Source organism: Eublepharis macularius, chromosome 6 (genome assembly GCF_028583425.1).
Source record: "Eublepharis macularius isolate TG4126 chromosome 6, MPM_Emac_v1.0, whole genome shotgun sequence".
Classification (NCBI taxonomy): domain Eukaryota; kingdom Metazoa; phylum Chordata; class Lepidosauria; order Squamata; family Eublepharidae; genus Eublepharis; species Eublepharis macularius.
In genome coordinates this window covers 7,132,586-7,149,981 of record NC_072795.1, presented here as the reverse complement: position 1 = coordinate 7,149,981, position 17,396 = coordinate 7,132,586, and the positions used below count along the sequence as shown (strand labels likewise).

Below are 17,396 nucleotides of genomic sequence, written 5' to 3'. Positions count from 1 at the left end.
GGACCCGGCACTTATCTCATGCTGTCTCCATGTCTGCTTTTGTGTGTATGCTTTCCATTTGTGCTCCCAACACACATGTGATGATGTCATTTCCTGGAAGTGACATCATCATGCTGGCTGTAGATGTGCTCCTGCACTTTGCGTGAAGCTAATTCTGGACCATGCGCAAAAATGTCATTTCAGGAAGTGACATCGTTGCCCCTCCGCGTCCTGGGAGCGACCACGCTGCATATGTTCCCAGGGTGACTGCTGGTGGTGGGCAACCTCTGGAGGGCTTGCCACTTCCCGCTGATCACTGGCAGATTGGTGGGCAATGGTGCAAACTGCCACCTCTGACCTAGACTCAGGCAGGGCCAAGCATCCTTAAGTCCATTTTCTCTATATCCTGCCTGCCCCCCCCCCCATCTCTTCGCAGATCACAGTTTCTGAATACGACGACCTCCGTAGGGACATCAATTCCATGTACAACAAAGTGACCTTGGGAGAACTGCAGCGCATCGTGCCAAATGTAAGTTCTGCGGGGCTTGGAAATTCTCAGTACTTCTGGGATGCAAAGTGAGACAAAGCCGGAGGTTTACTAAATCTGCCGTGGATTCGCTGTGCATGGCTGATGTGCAGACTCAGTGAGTGATAAACATGATGAGAGCCACTGTGGTGCAGTGGTTAGAGTGTCAGACTAGGACCAGGGCCGGCCTGGCAGCCGCCTCAGGGTGCTAAGGCGCCGGAGGGGCACGGGCCCAGGGGCAGGGGTGTGCGCCACGGAGCTGCCGCCACCGCCACCGGCCAGGAGCACGTGCTGGCGGCGGCAGCGTCGGGCAGCTGAGCAGGCAGCCTCCCGTTCAGTTGCTCTGCGGGCCAGGCACAGCCTGCTACAGCCTGCTACTGCCAGGGTGTCTGGCTGCGCCTGGCCTGCAGAACAACGGATCGGGAGAGTCTGAACGGACCTGAGAGTCTGTGGTTTGAAAGGCCTCTATACCATGGAAACTTGCTTGGTGGCCTTGGGCCAGTCACGCATTCTCAACTTAATGTGCTTTGCAAGACTGATGTGAGGATTAAATGGAGGAGGGGAGAATTATATTTGTCATGCTGAACCTGGAAGAAGGGCCAGGTAAAAAGGAACAGATGGGAAGTCATCCGGGGCTGACCTATGGCTGGGCCAGAGAAGGGTCTGCTTCCAGCATAGCTGAAGCTCTCAGTATTGCTTGGAGGCCTGCTCAGAAAGCCTTTATATATGCTGGCATAGCTCCGCCCACCGATCAAGAGATCAGGCTTGCCTGGGTCCTAGCTTCCACCTCACTTAGATTGGATCTGGCTTCCCAAGAAGAAGACAGTTGCTGGCTACGCAAGGAACAACAAACATCCACAACTAGGCACACGTGAGAGGTATGCATTTCAGAAGGGTGGCAGTCAGAAGGGCTCTGTGCATAACAATGAGGGTCTTCTTTCAATGTCCCCCAGCTGAAATGGAAGCGGCTCCTCGACCGAATATTCCACGACAGTTTTTCGGAAGATGAGGAAGTGGTGCTGCTGGCCACTGATTACATGCAGCGGGTGTCCGAGCTCATCCATTCCACCCCAATCAGGTCAGGACCATCAACGGGGTGGGAGTGGGGGGCAGCCATGAAGCCAGAAGCAGGAGTGGGCCTAGGCTTGCCCCAGAAGGAGAAATATCACCATCTCCTGTACTGGCGATAGATTGGTGTGGGCACACCGTGTCGAGGGCCACTGCGCCAAGGACACCAACCTTACCCATGAAGTTCATTCTCCCGTCCCCAAGTAGCAGGCTGCACTCAGCAGCCTTTTTATTATTTATTTATTTATTTATTTATTTATTTATTTATTTATTTATGCATTTGTTTGTTTGTTTGTTTGTTTGTTTGTACATTCTCTTCCTTTCTCACTGAGATGCAAGGCAGATTACACAGTGCAAGAGAGAGGTCAAGATGGGTAGCCATGTTAGTCTGTCTGCAGCAGTAGAAAAAAGTAAGAGTCCAGTAGCACCAAGAAGACTCAAAATTTGTGGTAGCGTATGAGCGTTTATGAGTTGCAGCTCACTTCTTCAGATACGGCTAGAATGTAAGTCCATCTGTCCTTATATCTTGGTAAGTGGAGTGATTTCAGATGCTGAATGACAATAGCCAGTAAATGTCAAAAGCAGGCATGATTGGATACAGTGGGGTATGCAGAGGGGTGGTAAGTGTGGAGAAATCAGCATTGGTAATGAGGCCGGAAACCTAGGTCTCAGTTCAATCCAGGTGGATGCAATTGCAATTCAGATGCAATTCAGACTGCTGAATTGCAATTGATAATGAAGCTCAAGACAATACATCTACCTGGATTGAATCAAGATCTAGGCTTCCTGTCTCATTACCAATGTTGAAATCACTCCACTCACCAAGATATATGGGCAGATGGACTCACATTCTAGCTGTATCCAAAGAAGTGAGCTGTGACTCATAAAAGCTCATTCCTTACCACAAATGTTTTTAGTCTTAAAGGTGCTACTGGACTCCTGCTCTTTTTCAGTGCTATAGTGCAAGTGAAAATACAATATAATCAACAGGACAGTCACTGAGCAAAGGGCACTGAGCAAAGGATAAAGGACAGCTCTTTGATCAATTTGAATAAGATGCTTAGAAGGGATGTCTCTTCCTTAGCATCACCAGTTCTACTGCAGTAGCACCTATAAGACTAACAAAATATCATGCCTGCCATTGTTATTTGCCAGCTATTATCATTCGGCTTCTGTAATAGCTCCACCTGGATTGAATCAAGACCTAGATTTCCTGTCTCATTACCAATGCTGAAATCACACCACTCACCACGATATAAGGACTCACATTTTAGCTGTATCTGAAAAAGTGAGCTTTGGCTCATGAAAGCTCATACCCTACCACAAATGTTGGTAGTCTTACAGGTGCTACTGGATTCTTGCTTGTTTCTACTGCTACAGACAGACTAACACAGCTACCCATCTTGATCCAGTTCTACTGATTGGCTTGAATTCTGCGAAAGAGCTCTGTGTATGCTAGACAGTCTCTGTCATGCAGCATGTTTTCTCTTCTGCTAAAGCTTCCATTTGGACAAGAGATCAATGGTTTGCAACATGCTCTTCTGCAAACAGAAATGCTAGAGGAAGAGGAAGTATGCTTCTCAGCAGAGACTATCTAGCATGCACGGAACTCCTTCGTTGGCTCCAAGCTTTCCCCTGCTGTATGCTCTCATGTCCTGATTATATATGCTGATGAAGCAAGCCATAAAGAATTCCCTAGACTGTGCCCCTTTAGTCTCTTACATAGGGCAACGTGCTTACATGCTCCTCGCTAAGCAGAGACTCCCTGGAATAGAAAAATAGCACTCTGGGGAGGAGGCCCATCTCCCTATCATGTTAACTTTCTGCATGTAGGGAATTTTTGTTTCTAGAGGGCATTCCACTGGACAAGCTTTGCACGTGCAGTTTAAAGTCAAGAAGGTAGGAAGAGCTGGCCATATAAGCAGGACCCCAGGGATAGGGAAACGGGCGATGCTGACCTCTGCACCACACCCAGTATTTATTTATTATTTATTTTATGTATTTATGTCATTTATAGTCCGCCTTTCTCACTGAGACTCAAGGCGGATTACACAGTGAGAAATTAGTACAGTCAGTATCAAGGACATTTCTGTAAACAATGCCACAGGGTAAATAAATGCAAGTTTACAAAGACATAGCGTTAGCAGGAATCCAATACAGAGTTGAAGAAATGCTGGAACAGAACATAAGCAATTCTAGGGCTGACATTAGACCACATGAAGCACAAGCAGCTCATAGGAGCACGTATTTAAGACAACAGGTAGTACGTAAGGCAACATAGTGGTGACGTCTACGGTCCTTTACTCATTAGCGAAGCATCTGAGAGCCCCTCCCTACAATACAAAAGCCTTTTCGAATAATTCGGTTTTGCATCGTTTGCGGAAAGCTAGGAGAGCAGCATTTAATCGCTCTGCTAAGCTCTCCACCTTGCACTCATCCTGCTGCAGGATCCTCCATAACTACATGCTGTGGCGCATCGCAGTGGTGCTAAGCGAGCATCTCTCGACCCCCTTCCGGGATGCCATCCATGAGCTTGCCAAAGAGATGGAGGGTGCTGAGAAGCCGCAGGAGCTGGGCAAAGTGTGCCTTAGCCAGGCCAACAAACACTTTGGCATGGCCCTGGGAGCTCTCTTCGTGGAAGAGTATTTCTCCTCGGCCAGCAAGGCCAAGGTAGGTGCCAGCGCGAGATTACGGGGGCAGGGGCGGGTGCCAGGGAAGCGAGGAGCTGACGAGGGTCACTCTGTACCAGCTGGAAGGCCCTCCAGCAAAACCAGAAGCAGGGGTCATTCTGTAGAAAAAGAGCTGCAGGAACTCATTAGCAGAACTCATTAGCATATGCCACACCCCCTGCCATTACCGGAAGTGTGTTATTAGCATAACTGATTTGCATTTGCCACGCCCCCTGACTTCACCTATCCTGGCTGTTTTGGACCTAATCCTGGCCATTCAGGGCCGAAATTGGGCCCCAAATGGCAAAAAAGGGCTGAGAATGGCTGAAAAGGGGCCCAAAATGGTCAGAACTGGGCCGCTGCTGAGTGGGAGAGTGATCCACCGCCCGTCAGAGGCCTGATCCTGGCCATTTTGGGACCAATCCTGGCTGTTTTAGGCCCAATCCTGGCCATTTTGGGCCCAAAATGGCCAAAAATCTGGTGGGTAGGGCCACCTGACATGTGACCTCTTTGGAGAACTACTGGAACTGCGTTCCTGCGCGTTCCCCCTCAAAATGAGCCCTGACTAGAAGGAACATGATCTGCTTCTGAGGTTAAGACAATAGGAGGGCTTAAAAGACAGCAACACAATCCTCTTTGATCAGTGCTGACCATGTGCTGTGGGCTAAATAAAATAAAACTATGGAAGCAGATGAAACCCTTAGCCCACAGCTCACAGCCTGAGCCCTGTGGTAGCCAGCCTGGACCGGCCCAGAATTTCTTTTTCTTTGTTTGTCAACTATTTAAATGATTTTGTAATTAAAACTCCCCCTCCTTCTTCTTTTTTTGTAATATACTTTGGGACCCTCTGGGGAGAAAAATAGTAGAGTCCAGTAGCACCTTTAAGACTAACCAGCTTTAGTGTACAATAAAGTTATTGGTTAGTCTTAAAGGTGCTACTGGACTCGTTACTATTTTGCAACTACAGACTAACACGGCTAACTCCTTTGGATCTGGGGAGAAAAGCATCCTAAAAAATGATTAAATAAATAATAAATAAAATAAAATACGATTTTCCTCTCTCGATCACCCACAGCACGGATGGCTACCACTCGTGATGCCTGCTTGGCATCACAAAAGCAAGGGAAGCCACTTTTCCATCCTTATTGGCTAATAGAAAATGAGGCTTTGCGTGAGTTGGTTGTCCTGTAAGTGCTGTGATATCCCAGGGCCCTCGGGGGTGACTTCCTATTCTCTAATCCCAAGTTGCCTTGGCAAGAACACGTTCCCCCTCGCTTCTGACATGTGCCACCTTGCAAATTCTTTTGCAAAGGAATAATAATAATAATAATAATAATAATAATAATAATAATAATAATAAGAGTGAAAATATTCAGAAAACATACCCCCCACCCCCACACACACTAGCTGAATGCAAGGCTGCTGCTAGCCTAACTTAGTTACAAAAAGCATGTACTGCAGTCTATCTAGGGGGGTCCTGGTTCGAATCTCACCTGCCATGAACTATGAGGCAACCTCAAAGCAGTCAGCCTTGTCTCTCCCATCTGTTAAAGCAGGATAATAATCCCATCTGTAAAATGGGGGTAATAATATTAGAGCAAAGTTATATATGCAAAGTGCTTTGAACGCAGAAGGTGCAACATAAATGCTAAGTAATTACTGTGTCTTTTCCTAGGACTTTAAAATAAGGTGTGTGTGGGGGTGGGGGGGTAGAAGTTCTCTAATTGAAGGTCAAATCCCCTGGAAAGAAAGGACTTCCCACATGCTATGAATCAGGAGATGGGACCATGGTCACGTTCATGAGCCGCTGCCAAAATATCAGAGAGTCCTGCGGCCTCTTAAAGACAAATTTATTGTGGCAAAAGCTTTTGTGAGTCACTGGTGTTCTGACTCACAAAAAATGTTTGCCGCAGTAAACTTGTTTGTCTTTCAGAGGCCCCAAAGACCTTGTCTACATCGTTGAGGGTAAATGCCCAAAAAACCACCTATTGAAAGGATAAATGGAGGGGGGCAAGTTTTCAAAATTAAAGATTATGAAATGATCTCCTGATCAAAAGGCCTTGAGAGGTTGTCCGTCTTTCCGCTTCATTCAAAGAGGCGTTGCGCAAGTGTATAAACTGCCTTCCTGGACTTGGATAAGATGGGTGTGTGACCACCTGGCAAGTGAGAAGGGCTTTGCATTCTTTTCTCTGGGTTACTTGGGAGAGAGGTTCACACACACAACCTTTGACTTCCGGATGCTCTCTTTGGATCAGGTGCAGCAGTTAGTAGAAGACATCAAACATATCTTGGACAGACGACTGGAAGAGCTGGACTGGATGGACGATGCCACACGGCGGGCAGCGAGAGCTAAGGTGGGGAGACCAGAGAATTCTGTGCCACAGACCAAGAATTTGGGATACCCATATGATGCCCATCTATCCTTTCGGGTTCAGAATCCTTATCCTCTTTCGTCATAGACAGCGGGCACCCTTTCAACACCACCTGCGTGGGAGATGTTTTTCCATAAGTGGGTGCTTTGTGGCTGTAATCTATTCCAGGGCCCACATGGCAGGCAACTGCCTCCCGCCACAACCCACTGCCTAGCAGATGTAAATCTGGCAGTGGGAAGAAAAATAGGGGGTGAACCTGGCATGAAAGATCATTTCCAACCTAAAAACTGGAGGCGATAAAGATGCATCATGGCGACGCTCTAGGAACCCCACAGATCTCTATGGTTTCTCCATAGATATTTGTGGGATTCCTAGAGCTACCCTGAAGTTATGAAGGGTAGCTCACTGGAAACTCTATGGTTTTTCCTGTCCCCAGCCCTTCTGCTGGTTGCAAGGCTCAGCCTACAAGTGGCAACCCCACCCCGTGGTGAGATTGCTATATAGGAAGCAGAGCGGGAAAAATGGTTTGAAGAGAAGGCTTAACTGACTGAAAAGTTCACTTATGCTTAAAAGGCATGTTGGCTGCAAATTAAGGGTCCTACAGCCATTGCGTAAGCCAGAGTAGGCAAATTTCTCAGCTTGGGGTGGGGGTGGGGAATCACATCTCCGCCTCCACCAGTTTTTGAGCTCTCTGAGTTGGATGCCCACTCTTTCTGCCTCCAGCAATGTGTCCCTCCCTCCCACTTGGCTGCTCTTAGTAGCTTGTAATGGCACTTAGCTCTCAAGCTGTTTAACAGCTTTCCCAGAGCCTGAGCCCATTAGCCAGTGACGGCTGGCCTGATGGAGGGACAGGCAGATTTCACTGGATTTTGTCAGCTGAATTAAAAATCTCTGTAGGTCACAAAATGGGTTAGAGGAAGGAAGGAACATAAGAACATAAGAACATAAGAGAAGCCATGTTGGATCAGGCCAATGGCTCATCCAGTCCAACACTCTGTGTCACACAGTGGCCAAAAAACCAGGTGTCATCAGGTGGTCTGCCAGTGGGGAAGGGACACTGGAAGGAAGGGAGGGAGGGAGGGAGGGAGGGAGGAAGGAAGGAAGCTTAAAATTGGAAGCATAGGTTGTTTCAAGGATGCCAAAAAGCACAGGGCATTTTGCAGAAGGTGAGGTTTGGGCCAAATAGGTTACATGGGATGCCAAAAAAGAAGGGATATTTTGCAGAAGGCAAAGTGTGGGTCAGATATGGTTATGCAGCACCCAAATCGAAGGGACAGACTGCAGCTGATGTGATGATAGTAAAGTCACCGGCATCCCCCAATCCTTGGGGCCCCCAACCTCTGAGAATGGTTTATACAATCAAGATTCAGAGAGTTTTGTTCCAAGGTTATAGAAAAGGGTCCAGCAGCACCTTTAAGACTAACCCACTTTACTGTAGCATAAGCTTTCGAGAACCACAGCTTTCTTCGTCAGTCTTACAGGTGCTACTGGACTCTTTTCTGTTTTGCTACTACAGATGAACACGGCTCACTCCTCTGGATCTAGTTCCAAGGTGATGCTGATCATGGAACTCCAGATGGCTATACTTGCATTCTCTTGCTACCTTTCCTGGGTCATTCACAGGTCGCTTTCTTTCGCTGTAGAATCTCAAATCCTGATCTTTCTCTTTTGAGCCTGCAAACTCGCAACCTGCCAAACTGAATTGAGCCCCTGTATTGTGACCAGCGGGGGTCATTTCGGAGAAAAAGAGCTGGAGGAACTCATCAGCATAACTCATCAGCATAATTCATTAGCATATGCCACGCCCCTTGCCATCACCAGAAGTGTGTCGTTAGCATAACTAATTTGCATATGCCACACCCCCTGACATCACCTACGCTGGCTGTTTTGGACCCAATCCTGGCCATTCAGGGCTGAAATTGGGCTCAAAATGGCAAAAGGGGGCTGAAAATGGCCAAAAAGGGGCCCAAAATGGTCAGGATCGGGCCGCTGCTGAGTGGGAGAGTGATCCACCACCCATCCGAGGCCCGATCCGTGCCATTTCGGCTCCAATCCAGGCTGAAATGGGCCCAAAATGGCCGAGAGTCAGGTGGGCGGGGCCACCTGACATGTGACCTCTTTGGGGAACTGCCGGAACTGCGTTCCTGCGCGTTCCCCCTCGAAATGAGCCCTGGTGGCCGGTGACATATTCAGCAACACCCTTCCCTCCTCCAGATTTGGCTGTCACAGGCAGGCAGCAAACAGGTGCCTTCCCCAAGCCCTTGATAGGCTACCATGCAGGGCTGCTTCGTTGCACTTGGCTCAGTGGGGCGCAAATTGCGCAGCACTGTGCTGTTGCTTGCTTGTGTATGTGTGGGGGGTGTTTTCCCAAAGGTCAGAGACCTTGCCTAGTGATTCTCCTACAACTCCTTTTAATCCAGTCCTTGAACGTATAAACACTTGGGGGGCCAGAATAAGTCTGTGGAGGGTTACCCCAGGGTTAGTGACCGAGTAAGCAGGTCTGAGGGTTGTTTTGTGGGGGGGGGCGCTCACGGGGTATCTGAGCCCTCTTCCTCTTGCAGCTCCAGCATATGATGGTGATGATCGGCTACCCGGATTTTCTGCTCAACCCAGAAGCTATCGACAAGGAATACGAGGCAAGACTCCGTGGGTCCTCCCTGTCCCCCCTTTCCCGGGATATCTCCCCAGAGATGAGCAAGGGCAAAGAGTAATTGGTGGGGCTGTCAATCAGCCGCAAAAATAATGGATTAATCAACCTGCCTATCGACTGATTAACCTGCTAATTAACGAACCAATTACATGGAAATAAAAATGGGCACACGCGACCTAGATGGCTGCCTGAGGTATTGAAGGAAGGGCGAGGAAAACTGTGATTTACAGAGAAGGAACTGCTTCACAGGGCTGGGAAGAGAGGCGGCTTTGTATGTTTTATTTCTTATTCCCTAACACAGCAAAACCAAAACAGTGTCAATAATAATAATAACAACATTCGATTTATATATTGCCCTTCAGGACAACTTAACGCCCACTCAGAGCAGTTTACAAAGTATGTCATTTTATCCCCACAACAATCACCCTGTGGGGCTGAGAGAGCTCTGAGAGAGCTGTGACTGACCTAAGGTCACCCAGCTGGCTTCAAGTAGTGGAGTGGGGAATCAAACCTGGCTCTCCAGATTAGAGTCCTGCCTCTCAAATCTACACACTTATCCTTAACTACCCAGCATCAGTGAGATGTAGTGGTTGGAGCGACAGGCTAGGATCTGGGAGAACCAGGTCTGAATCTCTGCTGTGCCATGGAAGCCTGCTGGGTGACCTTGGGCCAGTCACCTACTTTCACCCAAGCCTACCTCACCGGGTTGCTGTGAGAGTAAAATGCAGGAGGGGAGAATGTTGAGTTCCAACTGGGGAGAAAAGCAGAGTCTAACTGAAGTAAAATTAAAATAAAATTTGCTCAGAATCTTCACTCACTAATTAAAATTGGCCCATGAGTTAATCAACTAAAGCTTCTGTTGATGAATCTGCAGATAGAAACAAGCAGCCGTAATAATTCAACTCCCTCTGTAACCAGCGACTTGCATCTTTTGCTCAGGTTATCTGTAGCGACATGCCTTATGCATCCTATAGCTGGCACATCAAATGAGGTCATAAATAAGAGTCTTTGCCCTGTATGTGGCTAGTTTCTGATATAAGGTGTGTGGCCATGAAGGTTTCTCTGTAGTGGCGCGCCAACTTTCTAACTCCTCATTCTGCAGCCACATACTGAGTTTCAGGTTTTGGCACCAGAAAAAGACATTTCCATTTATGCTTTTTGTCCATTTTTATCTGCTTCTCTTTTCTGTGTTACAATGTTTGCACAGCTCTGCTCTGCTTGTGTACCATCAGTCTTTAGCAATTTCTCTAAATCATTCAATTTCTATTACTGTTTTAATGGTCCTTTTAATTATCCCGTTCTGCTTCTGGTTTGTTATTCCAAGTTGTCATCTGGCTATATTTGTTTCGATTTTGTTATCATCAATACTAGCTTTCATATATGTTTTCATTGTTGCTTTACGGCTTAATTCTGTTGCCTCGGGAGCTGAACAGCTCAGAGTAAAGCATATAAATATGTCAAATGCATGTGTATGTTTTCGCAAGGGGGTGGATATCATCTCAGATCTTCGATCCAAGCAAGTTTTCCACCCCCTCATAAGAAAGCTTCCATCTTCTTCTCTGTTTAGTTGCACGCCTAGGTAGTAAGTAACGTTTCATCGCTGTTTGATTCCAACATGTTTGCTCAGATGTTGCACAACTTCTTTACTGTCATTTGGATTCTCACATGCTAGAATCAAATAATCAAGTTAGGTCAATACGTAAGTCCATTTGCCATCTTTCTGTTCAGTGCATTGACAAAGATCGTTTCCGGAGTCTAATTTCGGTTGTTCCCTTCTGCAGTTTGAAGTCCATGAGAAAACCTACTTCAAGAACATCCTTAATAGCATCAAATTCAGCATTAAGCTTTCGGTGAAGAAAATCCGTCAGGAGGTGGACAAGTCAGCGTAAGTCTCTCGCCGTTACAACTCTGTAATCTGCCGTGATGTAGGTATTGCCCCTTACTTATTCAGAAAGCTGCTGCAGGGACCTGAGTTTGAATCTCGCACTCTTCCTGTAACTTTCCTTTGGTCTTCCCCCCACCCCTTCATTTCCTTTAACTGGGGTTTGGCGGACTCTAGTGGCTGGAAGGAGCATTGCACAAGATCAGTGGGAACATGCTCTCTCTCGAAATATTTTGAACCATCCCAGCTTTCGGCATGAGACAAGGATGTTCCAAGAAAAGCCACAATAAAGCAGGCATGGGTTCTTTTCAACTTGATAGCTTGGCAGCCAGCCACTCTGACATCAATTAAGATATGAGGTGAAGACTGATTCACACAAGAGCCCGTAAATTAACTGCCAGCTAATCAGAAGCCTCCAGGTGACTGTTGCACTACCGCTACAGTCAACTATGAAGCACTCCCTCCTGCACCAGCAGCACTCTCACCTGACTACTTATTCAACTAGCCTCTGGCTGCACGTGGATTTAGCTGGTGCAGGTCTAGGCAGGACTGTTGCCAGAAGAACTCCAGCATTGCCAGGAAGGGAATAAGTGGGTGATAACCGCAGCCATGGGGCTCCCCAAGAGACTATCAAGGGACAATCCTGCTGGGTTCTTCTGACCAGGTTGATATTCCTGTCCCTAAACTGCGTTGCTTAGACTGAACTAGACAAGGTCAGCAAGGCAGTTTTTTTAATCTCATAAAAATATAATGCGTAAAATAAAATAAAAAATACAAGAGATAAGGGAAAGCCAAATGCTCTTGATTTGCTGAATCTAGAGGGTAAAGCTACTGTGGCGTAATGGTTGGGCTGCAAATCAGCACTCTGCTGGTTCGAATCCCGCTACTTCTATGAGCTCAGCAGGTGGCTTTGTGTAAGCCACTCCTCTCATCCCCAGCTCCCCAGCTGCATTGTTGGGAATAACAACAACACTGACTTCATTTGCTGCTCTGAGTGGTAGAAGAGCAATATATAAGAGCAGTTATTATTATTATTATTATTATTAGACTTAACTAGCAGCTGCTTTGCTGATTACAGAAGTTAAGACTGCAAAGAAGTGTATCAAAGCAGGAAGCAGCAAAAAAATCTGCAGATGGAAGGATATGTGATCTCACCTGCCTTTCTCATTTGCCTAGGTAATGGAGGATAAGTTGCCCACCTCCAGGCAGGGCCTGGAGATCACCCAGAATTAAAACTGATCTCCAAATGACAGAGATCATTTCCCATGGAGACAATGGTTTCTTTGGAGGGTGGACTCTATGGCATTCCCAAACCCTCCCCAATGCGAATACCCTAGAGGAAGGCCCCCACGTGTGGGAGTGTCTTTGGTCTGAGCAAGCACACTAAAACTCCTTCCCCTAGAGAGCCAGTTTGGTGTAGTGGCTAAGAGCAGCAGGACTCTAATCTGGAGAGCCAGGTTTGATTCCTCACTCTTCCGCTTGAAGCCAGCTGGGGGACCTTGGGTCAGTCACAGCTCTCTCAGAGCTCTCTCAGCCCCACCCGCCTCACAGGGTGATTGTTGTGAGGATAATAACAACACACTTTGTAAACCACTCTGAGTGGGCGTTAAGTTGTCCTGAAGGGCAGTGTATAAATCGAATATTATTATTATTATTATTATTGGAGTGAAGAGGCAGCCCCCCCATGGACTTTCCAGACCAGAAGTTCTGAGGATCGCACAACCCAGAAGAGCCCCTTGCAGAGTCCGTCCACACAGGGGTGGTCTCCCCAGAATCTCCCCATGCGCTTAGCATGCTATTACAGCCAACACTAATAACCCCCCCTCCGCCCAACCCACAGTCCTTACTGTCCCAAGTGTGGCTGAAGGAAGGAAGTGTTCCATGTGTGGCCCTCATTTGGGGCCAGTTTTTGGGAAGGTAGTGGGGTTTGGTTCACTTCCCTGATGGCTTTATGCCAGGGTAAGGGATAAGTGCCCCCCAACCTTCTTTCCTTCTGGTTGGGCACATGGAACTTCGCTGGCGCGTTGATGGAGAACAACCAAAGGATGTGAGAAATGGGCAATACAAATGTCCAGCAGAGTCAGGAGAAATAAAAGGCCTCATCTATTTTCGGTGACATCTGTAAAGGTGATTAGATCATCATTTGGCAAGAAACCCATCCCAAGCAAGCTTTTAGAGCTGATCTTTAGATTCAAAATAGTAAGGAGTCCAGTAGCACTTTTAAGACTAACCAACTTTATTGTAGCATAAGCTTTCGAGCACCACAGCTCTCTTCATCAGATGCATCGTCTGCCATATGTCTAGGGTTTCACCCTTAAAGGTTTGGGAGCAGGCACTCAAGGCTAGAGGCTGAATGACTCAGCTAAACTACAAGAGGCGAATTACACGAGGTTGCTCACATGAAGGGAGTCGCAATGTTAGCTTGGAAGCTGAGTTTTAAAAGGCAGATTAGAAGGCTCTGTCAATTTTCCCTCTCTACAGAGCCAGCAAAGATTGCTCCTCAGAGGGTTTGTTAATTTCCTCTTTTCCTCCTAGAAGGGGAGGTGAAACTGACAGAGCCTTCAAGAGTCCAACTGGAAATGAACAAACCCTCTGAGGAGGGATCTTTGCTGGCTCTGTAGAGAGGGGAAACTGACAAAGCCTTCTGGTCTCTTTTAAAACTCTGCTTCCCAGCTAACATTGCAACTCCCCTCCCGTGAGCGTCCTCGTGTAATTCGTCTCTTGTAGTTTAGCTCTCAGATCACCAGCCCAGGGCAATATGCACCTTGGTCCCCAGAGGACACAGAACCAATGAGGTGTAGTAGTTACAGTGCGGGATCAGGACCCGTGAGACTCCGGTTCAATCCTCCCTTTGCCGTGAAGCTTGCTGAGTGACTTCGGGCCAGGCACCTACCTCACAGGGTTGTTGTGATAATAAAATAGAGAACCAGTGGGCTTCTTGGGAAGAAGATGGGAAGGAACTGCACTCAAGAGCCAGAGAAGACCCGGACCCAGTGTGACCTTTATCCTGACCCCACTTGGGAGGGCTTGCAGCAGCCTCCGGAAAGCATGATTTGGTGGGGTCCCTTGGCTGGTATCCGTGCTGATCAAGGCATTTTCCTTCCTTGCAGGTGGCTGCTGCCCCCTCAGGCGCTGAATGCTTACTACCTCCCCAACAAGAACCAAATGGGTAAGGACAAGTGCGACCTGACCTGATCCATCTCTTGTTGGGCTTGGCTGTGTAGTTGCTGGTGGTGGGGGCTCCAGAATTTGGAAATTCCCTCTTTTAGCACAACAGGCCTTCTGTTTAAGCAGCAGAGGGCGGGCAGAGATTCAGCACGTTGTGTAACCCCCCCTGTCAGTCCTTGGCAAGTAAAATCCCCAAGTTCTCCACAGCAATCACACAAGATGATTTGGTTGAAGTAACTTTTATTAGGTTCAAAGTGCTCAGACAGTAGAATTGGCAGAAGTGACGTATTGAGGGAAAGCCTGGTTAGTTATAGGTTAATGTCCTGCCCCCAGGTTAGTAGCCTGTTGAAACTCTGGCGTGAACGCCAGAGACGAAAAGTATCAGAGTTTAGACGACGATAGACAACAATAGCAAGTTGGGTATGAACTCATCCCCGTTCTCAGGGAAGACACAATTCAGACTAGCTGCTTCTGGCCTCAAGGCCGTTGGCTACAGAAGTGAAAGTGTTTAACTTCAAAGCAGAGATGACACACTGAACTTCCAAACAACAGGCATTGAAAGGGACTCAGAAGTCTCCATAGTTTCAGAGGATTAATAGGTTGCACATAACATACACGTGGCATGTACTGCAGGCAGGCATACATGACACCCCCAACCTGTTGCGCACTGCACACTATCCCGGCTAGCATAGAATCTGGTCGCCCCTGAGCTGGCCATGCTTCGGCGCTTGAGGATATTGGCAGACATGAGGCACTAAAGATGGGAAGAGATGGGGACGAAGGGAGAGTCAGTAGGACATATTACGCAGCAACCAAGCCCCGTTTGCCATCGCTGATGCCTGACAGGGAACGTCAGTCAAATTCAGCCCCCTGGCAAGTGTCTGTGCCCAATATGCAAGTTTCTAGTTTCTTTTTTTGTCTCAAAATAGTAAAGAGTCCAGTAGCTCCAACTTTATTGTAGCATAAGCTTTCGAGAGCCACAGCTCTCTTTGTCAGATGCATCTGATGAAGAGAGCTGTGTTTCTCGAAAGCTTATGCGACAATAAATTCGATTAGTCTTAAAGGTGCTATGGGACTCTTTACTCTTTTGCAACTACAGACTAACACGGCTCACTCCTCTGGATCTTTTTTGTCTCATTTATATTATTTAACGTACTGCTGAAAAAGCTTAGTTGTGCTCCTCAGCAGGAACTAGGAACCCACTTCAGGCCTTCTCTAGCATCCCATCTTTCAGCAGGTACAGCTTTCTTCAGAAGCCATAAGTCACCTCTTTAATACATGAGGACTAGCACCCTGTTGGGTTTGTTAAGAGGAATGCACACTTTCCCTCTGTGTAACTTCCCCTCATGCTATTCAGACCTAATGCAAATAAAGGGAAAGGTAGTTCCCTGTGCAAGCTTCGAGTCATTACTGACTCAGTGCTAAGACCCGGATTTTTTTTATGTAGTCTATTGGGACAGAGGACAGACAGGGCTCTGTGGCTGCAGCCCAAGCTCTGCTCACAACCGGAGTTCGATCCTGGCAGAAGCCGGGTTCAGGTAGCCGGCTCAAGGTTGGCTCAGCCTTCCATCCATACGAGGGGATAAAGTGTAGATGACTGGGGTAGGCAATGGCAAAGCACCCCGTAACAAAAAGACTGCCAAGAAAATGTCGTGATGCGACAACCCCCCATGGGTCAGTGGACTGCCTTTTCCTTTACCTAATGCAAATGCTATATGGAAAATTACATGCCTTGGTTGGCTCCTAGAATTTACTGCCGTCATCTCCGTCCCAAGGGTCCAGCTTTATGAAACCAAAGGTGTTGAATTAGGCAGTAATTCAACAGCCCTGAGGATGAACTGGGGGCACTGACTCTTGCTTCAGTAACATGCCGCAGAAGTCCGGTTGTGCCTGCTGCAGCGTCCCTTGTTTCCGAAATGAATCTGGCGTAGTGGTTAAAGCGTCGGACTAGGATTTGGGAAACCCAGGTTCGAATCCCTGCTCTGTCAAGCTCGCTGGGTGACCTTGGGCCGGTCACACTCTCGGCCTAACCTGCCTCGCAGGGTTGTTGTTTTGAGGATAAACTGGAGGAGAGGGGAATGAGATCAGCTGCTTTGGGTCCCCGTAGGGGAGAAAGACAGAGTATAGAAGAAGTAAAATAAAATAAATTGAAAATGCCTTCCAGAGCCATCTTGTATTGGCTGAGAGTCTTTATTCTTCCATGAGAGGGAGGGCAGGAAGGGTTGCATCAGTGCTTAGTTCTTGTGGCCCCTTCTTACGTGCTCAGGGTAATACCGATCGCTACCTTGGGGTCAGGAAGCGATTTTCCCCAGGCCAGTTTGGCTGGGGATCCTGACGGTGTTTTGCCAGCTTCTGGGCACGGAGCAGGGGTCACAGGGTGTGTGTGGGAGGGGAGGTAGTTGTGAATTTCCTGCACTGTGCAGGGGGTTGGTCTAGCTGACCCCATAGGTCCCTTCTAACCCTATGATTCTATGATTCATAACTTCTCTCATTTTCCAACAGTGTTCCCCGCTGGGATCCTGCAGCCCACCCTCTATGATCCAGAATTCCCACAGTAAGTGCTGTCAACCCATCATGGGGAACTGGAAGGGAAATTTGATGGATCCGAGGTTTTTAGGTGCAGCACACCTGTTCTCTCTGAGGGCATGGACAGACCTTTTGACATACTAGGAAAGTTCCCAGCAGGCCACTAGACTGGAACGCGGCCGGCAGCCAGGATCAATCCGTGCCCCACTGGCTGGAAATCTCTGGAGGGGCTGCTCGGCTCAGAGCTGGCTAGTCTCATCACTTCCCGCACAGGCACCTGCATCCAGCATCGTTGTTGCCTGCCGTGTCCAATTTCGGCTACCCCTGCAAAGGGGCTGGTCTTTCTCCTGGACCATTCTGATGGCCTGCCCCCCTCCTCCTGCCAGGTGCTACGGGGTTTGGCCTGATGTTGCCCTGTCTGGGGTGAGGAGACCACAAAAGAGCACTTCCCATGGCAGAGGCTGGGTGCGCTTTGGTCCAAAAGAGATTTGGCCTTCCTTTTCAGAATAAAGATTATGGTGGGGAGGGGGAACAATAACACGTCTCTAGCGCTGCC

General features: G+C 47.9%; 1 protein-coding gene across 2 annotated transcripts in view; it reads left to right on the top strand.

Moving 5' to 3' along the window:
• Nucleotides 1-17,396, top strand: part of ECEL1 (endothelin converting enzyme like 1) — an 86,585-nt gene that overhangs the window by 48,240 nt on the left and 20,949 nt on the right. The window contains exons 4-11 of one of the 2 annotated variants that reach the window (XM_054982216.1): nucleotides 416-508; nucleotides 1,459-1,583; nucleotides 4,021-4,243; nucleotides 6,498-6,596; nucleotides 9,176-9,250; nucleotides 11,046-11,143; nucleotides 14,257-14,315; nucleotides 16,817-16,868. In XM_054982216.1, the coding sequence (XP_054838191.1) occupies nucleotides 416-508; nucleotides 1,459-1,583; nucleotides 4,021-4,243; nucleotides 6,498-6,596; nucleotides 9,176-9,250; nucleotides 11,046-11,143; nucleotides 14,257-14,315; nucleotides 16,817-16,868 (824 nt within the window). Of the gene's footprint in view, nucleotides 1-415; nucleotides 509-1,458; nucleotides 1,584-4,020; nucleotides 4,244-6,497; nucleotides 6,597-9,175; nucleotides 9,251-11,045; nucleotides 11,150-14,256; nucleotides 14,316-16,816; nucleotides 16,869-17,396 lie in introns of both variants that reach the window. The other variant, XM_054982215.1, reaches the window with a different exon arrangement.